Source organism: Wickerhamomyces anomalus (genome assembly GCF_001661255.1).
Source record: "Wickerhamomyces anomalus NRRL Y-366-8 unplaced genomic scaffold WICANscaffold_3, whole genome shotgun sequence".
Classification (NCBI taxonomy): Eukaryota; Fungi; Ascomycota; class Saccharomycetes; order Phaffomycetales; family Wickerhamomycetaceae; genus Hansenula; species Hansenula anomala.
The window spans coordinates 2178538-2188197 of NW_017567112.1; the positions used below are offsets into that span (position 1 = coordinate 2178538).

Sequence of the window (9660 nt, forward strand, 5' to 3'; positions counted from 1 at the left end):
AAAAAAAATAGTCACATAATTCGCGCTTTTATACCCGCGAATTTGCCTAATCAATTAGTATTTACTATTTACTATTGAGTGAGCTGAACACCAGCCGTGCAATGTGCAAAATGAAACATGGAACATCTTCACTTTCGCTTCTTGCTAATCTTGTAGTATAACTTGCGCATGATTAGCATATGTACAAAATATTTGCTTGAAAAAAGCTCAACATTAAACGACAGATTTATCGTTTAATACGCGCCATAATAAATCATAGCACACGTTGATCATAATTGAATAAGCAGCGATAGAGATATATGATCTTCTTGAAAAGGCAATCTCCTTAAAGCCAGTCAAGCTCATCCATACCCTTCAAGTGTATAAAAGACACAGATAGCCCGTCAACTTTTAAATCTCGTGAAACGGTCTTGATTCTCCATCACAGAACACATTCGCGAAGATTTTTCACAAATGACTTTAAAAACTGACAACATTCAAAACGTTGAATATGAAGTCTACAGAAATTCAGAAAAGTAATTCTTCTGAGATAATGAGGCTCAAGAAGGTGATGCCCCAAAAGAAGGGATCTTCAAGAGACTAGGTGGTATCTTTACTTGTGGTGCTGCATTCTTGAGTGATGGATATCAACAGGGTGTTATGACCATGGCTAATGCTGTTTTATCAAAATCTTTTAAAGGCTATACTACCAAATACAAAACAATGGTTTCTAATTCTATCTTGGTGGCTAATATAATTGGTCAAATTGCTTTTGGGTTTATTACAGATCGTGTGGGTAGAAAACAAGCTTTCATTTATACCACTGTATTCATTATTGTTGGTGCTATTGTTTGTGCTTGTGCTTCTGGATCCACTGAACAACGTTTATTTTGGATGTTTTTTTATTGGAAGAGGTATTTTGGGTTGTGGTGTTGGTGGTGAATATCCAACTTCTGCTTCTGCAAGTATTGAAACAGCAAATGAGAAAATGAGTATCAAAAATAGAGTTACTCCATTTATTATGTCTACAAATTTCTTCGTTGCCGCAGGTATTCCAATTGCTACAATTGTATTTTTAATTGTTCATGAGATTTGGGGACCAAATCATTTAAATGGTATATGGAGAACATGTTTTGCTATCGGTGCAGTAATTCCAATATCAATTTTCTATTTCCGTTGGAAATTAGATCATGCAAATTCTTATAAAACTAATGCTATCAAGAGAAAAGTTTCGTATAAATTGGTTTGGAAAAAATATTGGAAAGAATTTGTCTCTACTGCTGCAATGTGGTTTTTCATGGATATGATTGTTTATCCAAATAATATCTTTAGTACTTCCATCTTGGCTGTTGCAATTCCAAAAGCAACTCTAAAAAGAACTGGTGAATGACAATTGTTTTTATCATCATTTTCCATTTTTGGTGTCTTTGCAAGTTGTATTGGATTAAGATTTCTCACAAGAAGACAAACTATTATCTCTGGTTTTATTGGATATGGTATTATTAGTTTCATTGTTGGTGGTGCTTTTGAGAAATTTTCTGAAATTCCAGCTTTATTAATCATCTTTTATGCTTTGTTAAATATGATTATTAACTTTGGTCCTGCTAGTCTACAATCTGTGGTTAGTTCTGAATCTTTTCCAACTGCCGTTAGAGGTACAATTTATGGTATCTCTGCAGGTATTGGGAAAGCAGGTGCTGCTGTCGGTACTAAAGTTTTCACACCATTACAAGTCAATTATGGGAAAAGATACACTTTCTTTCTAAGTGGTGGTATTTCGTTTTTAGGTGCTATTGTTGTTTGGTGGGGATGTCCAGATTATGGTGATCGTAAATTATATTTTCTTGATGAAGAGTTGAATCAATATTTAAAAGAAAATGGATGGGAAGGTTCTATTGGTGAAAACGAAAACGCAAAAGAGCTATAATCTGTTTATTGTTAATTTATATCATTTCTGAGCAATTACTTCACCATGTATTTGAACCCAGCTTGCCTTATCATCATTAGCCCATTGAAGCCATGCTTCCTTCAATTGAGACTTGGTGTATTTATCCGAGCTGTTATACTTTATGGAATCTAATCTTTTGATATACATATTTGAAAATAATTCTCTATCAGCTCTGCTTGAAATGCACCAGGTTGAAGTAGTATGTATGATTTTATCTGGTTTAAACTTTACACCAATAAATAGCTCTTTTAATCTTGAACCACCATACCAACAAGTAAATTCAGTAGTTGCTTTTTCCAAATAATAGAAAAGTGGCTCTATAAAAACTTCTGGATAGAAGATACAAGCTTGTAAGTCACCATCTCTACAACATAAATAACCACCTGGTTTCAATACTCGCTTCATTTCTTGTAGTGCTTTCAATGGATTTTCCAAATGCACAATCACTTGATGAGCATGAACAATATCAAAACAGCTATCCGGATATGGTAAAGAATACACGGAACACACTTCAAATGAAACGTTTGGTTGTGATTTCTTTGTAGTTTCATCCCCCAAGGCTTCATCAATTAATTCTTTTGTAGGTTCAATACCAATAATCTCACCTTTTGGAACATATTTACCCAAATCATAAGTAATTGTCCCTGGACCGCAACCCACATCTAAAATCTTGTCTGTTGGTTTGATGAAATTCAACATATAAGCACAAGAATTCTTTACATTTCTCCAAGAATGAGTCTGTGAGATGGACGCGTCATGCCCATCTCTGTAATATGTTTGATCAGTTGAAGACATGAGTTGTTGTTGATGCTACATCTTGCAACTTTCATGTTGAAACATTAATCAATTACTTATACATCCCCCCCTCGATTACGTTAAGTCTTTGTCATCGGATCTTATAAAGAGTATCTAAAGCCTCGTTGTTGTTTGTCTGTAAGATCCATAAACTCTTCATTCTCAACATATATCTCTTTTCCCTCTGCTAAGTCTTTGGCATCACTGGCATCCCTTTTCTTGTTTACCCATTGATAGTAAAATCTTAAGATCATTGGTAAGATCATTAGCAAAATCCAACATACAATCATCATTCTAAAACCTTCATCATAACCTGTTTCATCTGGATGTTTTGGTGCTTGAGAAGAGACAAAAAATTGAGGCCCAGCAATCATACCAACACAATACGCAATGAAAACAATAGCATTAGCAGTAGTTCTTTTTGTATAACCGGAGTAGCTACGGGTCATCAATGTGAAGATACCAATATCTGAGACTGTGTTTGAGTATTGAATCCAAAAAGCAACTAGTCTTCCAGCACGTTTGGAGTTTGGATGGTTGGGCAAGTATTTAACAATACATGTTCCAATTAAACATGGGATCATGAACACAGACTGTGTCCATAAAGCAGAATCAGGAACAGTGGCCACAATCCAACCCCCAACCAACAAAGTTATACCCTGAATAATACCAGAAACAGATTGAAGCAGGACAGTGTTTAATGACGAAAAGCCAAAAGATTTTATAATTAAAGTACCGAAAACGCTTATACCTGATGCTGATAAACAGCCAACAAACTCAATTATGGCTAGCATTATAATTTGGAAATCCAATAAAGCTTCTTTAACTTGATCAACCTTGAAAGTTTCATTTTTAACTCCAGTTTTATTTCTTCTAATTCTTTCCACCGCAATATATTTTTCTCTATCATTCAAAAATTTGGCATTTGGAATTGAATCAGGAAGAAAGAAAAAAACGGCAATACCCCAAAAAAACGTCAATAATCCATAAATGATGTAAAACCATTTCCAAGATGGGATTGAAGATACAATATGTCCTAAACCATAAGCTATAATACTACCAAGAAAAACACCCAAAGCATTTCCACAGTACCAATAGGCGACTCTGACAGGTTGTTCCTTCTTTGTGTACCAAGACCCTGTGAGCAAAACCCATGAAGGAGAAACTGCTGCTTCAAATAAACCCAAAAAGAATCTTATAATAGCTAAACCTGCAAAGTTCTTGGTTGCAACAGTACATATCAAAATGATTGACCATAAAACTAATGAGCCACCAACGTATTTTGAAATTGAGAACCTTTGGCACATATAACTAGCAAATGGTTGTCCAATCAAATAAGAGAAATAAAAGATAGATCCACACCAAGAGTATTGTTGACCATGTAGGTTCAAATCTTTATCCAAACCAAATACTGAACTTTGAGAAAGTGCACTTTTATCCAAAAATTGTAAAAAATATGAAAGAACCAAAAACGGCATCAAATGTCTATCAATCTTTCTCAACAGTTTCTTCTCTTCACTTGGAGTTATTTCAACACCCTGATGCTTAGCTGCTATTTCCAGGGCAATATCAGCTCCAGCTGGTGTATCGGAAACCTCTTGAACTTCACCACTGTTTAAAGATTTTTCATCAACTTTTTCTTCCAACTTATGTGTCATTGTCTTTGGTTGTTGAGACAAGACTATTGGCGATAGAGAGTTAAATGTGTTCCTTTATATATACCATGGTGTTAAATGGGGAAAGATAATAATATCACCATATTCTTCGTTCTAGTGATGTACAAAGTTGATAAGATTTGATTCTTGGGTATTTTTTTTTTCTCTAGTTTTGAAGAATTACTAAAAGCGGAAGCTTCCCAATACAGTAATTACTACAATGTTCACTATCACACATATATTTTTATAGAGGCTCAAGCTCAGGATACATTCTAGTTATGACACCATTTTCCACTATTACAGCAATATTAGAGTCATAGTTTGTTGGCGAACCTTCAAGAACAATAAAACTCTGATTCTCGGACTTCAAATTGAAAATTTTGTCAACATTGTATGACAACAAGTTAACAGCTTCACTTTCAGAAAGACCACCAAAAGATGCAGCTGAGGCACAATAGTCAAGTGCTAACCTAACATCCAGGTCTTCTGGATATCCTAAACCAACCGTAATACCTTCTCGTGTTAAGTTTTGTAGCAAGGAAATTTCACCACCGACTCCAGTTAAACAGCGACGTTCGTCCCAAAACTTGCGTTGGCAGGCCCAACCTTTCAAGACAACAGGAATATTTTCTGCTTTTAATTTATCAACAATTAAATGTGATTCTAGTCCACCAATAACTATCACGTTCAATTTAAGCTCTTTTTTCAACTTTATCAAATGAAGCAGCACATCTTTACTATTAACATGAACAGCTAAAGGCAGTACACCTCTTGCCACCTCACCAAAAGTGTTTTCACTAAACAAATTTTTGTATAATAGATCTCTCAACGTTGAAATTTGGGATGAAATAGTTGGTGACATGTCTTCTTTACCCATGTCTCCCAATGTAATATGTAATGCAACTTCCTGTTTCAGTATACCTGACAGATCTTGAGCATTTGAATCAAAACTTGTACTGACACCAGTTATGAATTTCTTACCTTCAGATCTAAATGGAGGTGTGATTATTTTCAAGACACCTGAATTGTAAGCTCTTTTCAAATGCTCACTTTGCAAATGTAAACCATCCTTTGACTTCAACACCTGAAAGCCTTCGATACTTCTAGAGTCACCGTCGCCAGTTGATTGCTCAGATTGCATTTCAACTAATCCATGGGACTCAGTAAGAGCAGTTAAGCCTGGTAACAATGCTCCATTTTCCACTGAAATCAGCTCATAATGATTGTTGGTATAATTTTTGCATGATTTGGCAAAGCATTCTATATGTCCATCAGCGACTAGTAGCTCATAAGGATCACTATCAATCTTTTCGATACCTTTCATAAAAGATTTTTCAATACCAGTAATAATGAATTGATCAGAACTCTCTCCATTTCTTGTAAAATTAGACTTTATCCTATTTCCTAGCTTTTGTTCATGAAATTCCTTTGTTATATCCAATGACATTATAGTTTCACCATCAATGAATACACTTAAAGGGGTTGATCCTGGCTTTAGCGGGTGTTTATTCCATATAACAATATCAGCATCATAGCCTTTCCTCAAAAAACCAATTCTATCGTCAAGCCCTAAGCCTATTGCAGCTTGACCAGTTATACTTGCAAATGCTTTCTCTTTGGAAAGACCATAATTGTGCGCAATCTGAGCTTGAAAGTTCAACGTATGTCCTGGTAATGCCGGATGATCAGTAGTTAGGACAACATTAATATCATTTTTCTCCAAAATAGCAGGACTGAACAATGAAGCTTGAAATGCTTCCTTCTTGAATCCCCATAACGAAGCAAATGTTGCAACAGTAATGTTCCAAGGAAGGTTCTTTAAAATTTGAGGAATTTTATATGCATCTAAAGCATGATGCAAAGCATCAACCTGAAAACCAAACTCTTTTGCATGCCTTAATAATGTTTCAATATCAAAGGTCTCATAGCAATGCGCATTACTTTGAACTTGACCTCTCAATAGTCCCACTAAAATTTCCAATTCAACGCTATAAGGGAATGGATTTGTAGGCAAATGTCTTCGAGCCACATTATCACACCATTCATCTTGTTCATCTCTTAATAGCTCTGCTCTATGGATATATTCCCTGAATAAATAACCCAACCCCATTCTTGACTTTGGAGCCTCTGGTCTTGAAGTATACCGTTTTTTGGGGTTTTCACCACATGCCATTTTCATCCAACGCTGCCTTTGACCCTGATTAGGAAGATGTCCTTGATGATACTGAACAAGCATATCCTCAACAGATGATGATGGTGGAACAAACATCTTAAATGCATATCCTTCACCTGAGATTAAATTAGCACTTGGTAGAACTAATGAGGTGGTCACACCGCCTTTGGCAATTAGCTGAATTGCAGGATCTCCAATATTGAAGGCATCAATTACTCTAGTGAATGGAGTTACTGGGCTCATTAACTCAAACATATCATTAACACCTTTCAACTCTGGCTGAGAGCAAATTCCAGCATGTGAATGCATCTCAACTAAACCAGGCGAAACAATGTGCCCTTGTGCATCAATTACTTCAACAATATTGAAGTTTTGTTGAAAGTAAACACTTTCTATCGACTCTGCCTCATGAATATTTGATATAATGCCATTTTCGATATAAATATCCACCTTTTGCTTTGATAATGTACCATCACCATCAAGTAATAAAGCATTTTTGATTAGCTTTGGAGCACCAGCTTTAAGACCATGAACTTTGACTCGTGGATTGAAGTTTCTTTGAATTGGATCTAGTCTATATGGTTTTGTAAACCTACCTTCACACTGTTGAATAGCCTTGTGTAATTTCTCTTTTTCGAACTCGTTGTATCCCCCACTAAAAAAGTTCAGAGACAACGATACCAAAAGAACCAGCCCAATTGTCGTTCCAAAGATATCCAGTCTTGGTTTAAGCATTTCGTACACGATTCTTATCCGTCATTATTCAATTAATCTGTTTCAGGACACCTAGAGCACTTTATGAATCTGTTGTTTTGAGAATGTGTTCAACACATCTTTTTTTCTTGGACCAGTTCGCGATCCGGGTGTACCTCTGTTTTAAGCAGCTTCCCAAAAAGGTAGCTTCTCCGTTAGGAAGATACTCGATAAGGAATATCCTGTGATAAATCATACAAAAAGCTTTTACAATCTTTGCCTTTTTCACAAACTTTTCCTCAAATGTCATCAACATGTATCATCAGGAGAAAAGTGGTAGACACTCGAAAAGAAATATCACCATAGGTACGCTATCAACCTTGATCACAATTGGGGTTTTAGCTTCTTGGTCAACATTGGTGAACGTTAAGACCCCAGAGAGTTTTAACGACATTGTCAAATTGGATTATTGCCCAAAATTATTGAAGCTTGTACCAGAGGAGAACAGTCAGTTATTAAGCCTTTCAGATTTTTACTCGGAAGCATACAAGAACTATTCGTTAAGTGTTTGGCAAGATGCAATCAAAATCTATACACCAAGTTTTGATGATTTAGGTGCTGTTGGTGAAGACAAAAGATGGGAAGTTTTCTTTAAATTTGAAAAATATTTGAAGCAGTCATTTCCAACTGTTCATGAATTAGCAAGTTTAGAACATGTTAACCTTCATGGGTTGGTTTATCACATCAAAGGTTCAGACGCTTCTTTAAAGCCTATTATGTTAACAGGCCATCAAGATGTTGTCCCTGTTCCACCAGAAACTATCAACAGATGGACTTATCCGCCATTTGAAGCATACTTTGATGGAAAATTTGTTTGGGGTCGTGGATCTAGTGATTGTAAAAATAATGTCATTGGTATATTTGAGGCTTTGGAACAGTTGTTTACTCGTGGATTTAAGCCAAAAAGAGGTATTGTTGTTGCATTGGGATTTGATGAAGAGTCAAGTGGTAAAGAAGGGGCGGAAAAGATAGGACAATATCTTTTAGAGAACTTTGGTGAAAAGTCTTTCTTTAGTATAATAGATGAAGGTGGTTTGGGTATACAAGACTTTTATGGTACAAGGTTCGCTCTCCCATCAACTGGTGAGAAAGGTTATGTTGATATATTTATTGACTTGGTTACTCAAGGAGGACACAGCTCTGTTCCTCCAAAACATACAGGAATTGGTATCATTAGTCATTTGGTAACACTCATTGAATCATATGATTATAGTTTGGATATAACTGATAAAAATCCATTTTTTTACCAGCTTCAATGTGAAGCTAAATTTGGTGCATCTATCGACCGCAGACTAAAATCTGACCTACTCAACATTGGAGATCCAAAATCAAAGAAGAGAGCATTGGATATTTTAGCAACAGATGGAACAACGAGAGCTTTATTATCAACAACACAGGCGGTGGATATCATACATGGAGGTTTAAAAATCAATGCTTTACCTGAAAAAGTCACATTGAAGATTAATCACCGGGTCGGTTATGATTCATCAATCAAAGAAGTTAAAGATCGTATCACATCGCTCGTACTACAAGTGGCAGGTTTATATGATTTAGGAGTTCAGGCATTTGAAGAAACTTTGAAAGATGCTGTAAATGGCCAATTTACAATCATCAGTGATTCTGATTTGGATCCTGCTCCTTTGACATCAACCATTGATAACCCAACATGGGACATATTGGGTGGAACAATAAAGCATGTGTTTGAAGATTTCGCAAACTTTACTGATCATAATCCAGAAGTTGATCCAGAAGTTATTGTGGCCCCAAGCTGTATGACAGGTAATACTGATACTAAACACTATTGGAAACTCTCAGAAAATATTTACCGTTTCACTCCCATTCAACAAGAAAAGAGACTAAATGCACATGCTATTGATGAACGAGTTCAACTTGATGCTCACATCGAAGGTGTTGTATTTTACCATCAATTTATTAGAAACGCTGATTCATATGAATGAATAGATGTATATTAAAATAATAAATTGCCATGTAAAATCTCCTCAACATTTGGGTAACAACGCTCCACTCTACCGTCTTCGACACTCAACGCAATATTGGCACCAAATTCAAATGGATTATGTTCAAAAATTAACAGGTTTTTGTTTTGTTCAATGCCAAATATCTCTTCAACACTTGTTATTAAATTAACTGTTTCCACAAATGTAAAATTGGTTGATTCAATGGATTTAGCGGCAGACCCAACCTCCCAAAATATTCTTCTGAGGTTTGTAGCTTCATCATACGCGATTGAAAATTGAACACCAGCCTTGTATAAAATTTCGATAGATGATTCACTTAATGGCATATTTGGTGAGCAATGTCTGTTTTCCCAAAATTTAGCTGTACATCTCCATGGT

At 35.7% G+C, this 9660-nt stretch overlaps 5 protein-coding genes across 5 annotated transcripts in view; 2 read left to right on the top strand and 3 right to left on the bottom strand.

Moving 5' to 3' along the window:
• Positions 1–1906, top strand: part of WICANDRAFT_84349 (uncharacterized protein) — a gene marked incomplete at both ends in the record, with an annotated part of 3244 nt that extends 1338 nt beyond the window's left edge. The window contains 3 exons of the mRNA XM_019185696.1: positions 894–1327; positions 1357–1361; positions 1414–1906. Of these exons, the coding sequence (XP_019039713.1) occupies positions 894–1327; positions 1357–1361; positions 1414–1906 (932 nt within the window). The remainder of the gene's footprint in view (positions 1–893; positions 1328–1356; positions 1362–1413) is intronic.
• Positions 1907–1927: 21 nt separating this feature from the next.
• On the bottom strand, positions 1928–2722 carry WICANDRAFT_30632 (class I SAM-dependent methyltransferase; the record flags this gene model as incomplete). Its single annotated transcript, XM_019181750.1, has 1 exon — positions 1928–2722. One exon carries the CDS (start codon positions 2720–2722, stop codon positions 1928–1930), a length of 795 nt encoding a protein of 264 aa, XP_019039714.1.
• Positions 2723–2788: 66 nt separating this feature from the next.
• Positions 2789–4429, bottom strand: WICANDRAFT_43261 (uncharacterized protein). The gene has a single exon (XM_019182576.1). It carries the CDS (start codon positions 4378–4380, stop codon positions 2824–2826), a length of 1557 nt encoding a protein of 518 aa, XP_019039715.1. The 5' UTR covers positions 4381–4429; the 3' UTR covers positions 2789–2823.
• A 192-nt stretch (positions 4430–4621) lies between these two features.
• Positions 4622–7285, bottom strand: WICANDRAFT_68986 (uncharacterized protein; the record flags this gene model as incomplete). The annotated part of the gene is made up of 1 exon (XM_019184149.1): positions 4622–7285. The coding sequence occupies one exon, from the start codon at positions 7283–7285 to the stop codon at positions 4622–4624; it is 2664 nt and encodes an 887-aa protein (XP_019039716.1).
• A 272-nt stretch (positions 7286–7557) lies between these two features.
• WICANDRAFT_84353 (M20 family metallopeptidase) lies at positions 7558–9261 on the top strand (the record flags this gene model as incomplete). Its single annotated transcript, XM_019185697.1, has 2 exons — positions 7558–7609; positions 7682–9261. The coding sequence occupies 2 exons, from the start codon at positions 7558–7560 to the stop codon at positions 9259–9261; spliced, it is 1632 nt and encodes a 543-aa protein (XP_019039717.1).
• Positions 9262–9660: the final 399 nt, after the last annotated feature.

Bases quoted from the DNA above. Each gene is read 5' to 3' on its own strand.
- WICANDRAFT_43261 (XM_019182576.1), bottom strand. From the start codon at position 4,380: ATGACACATAAGTTGGAAGAAAAAGTTGATGAAAAATCTTTAAACAGT.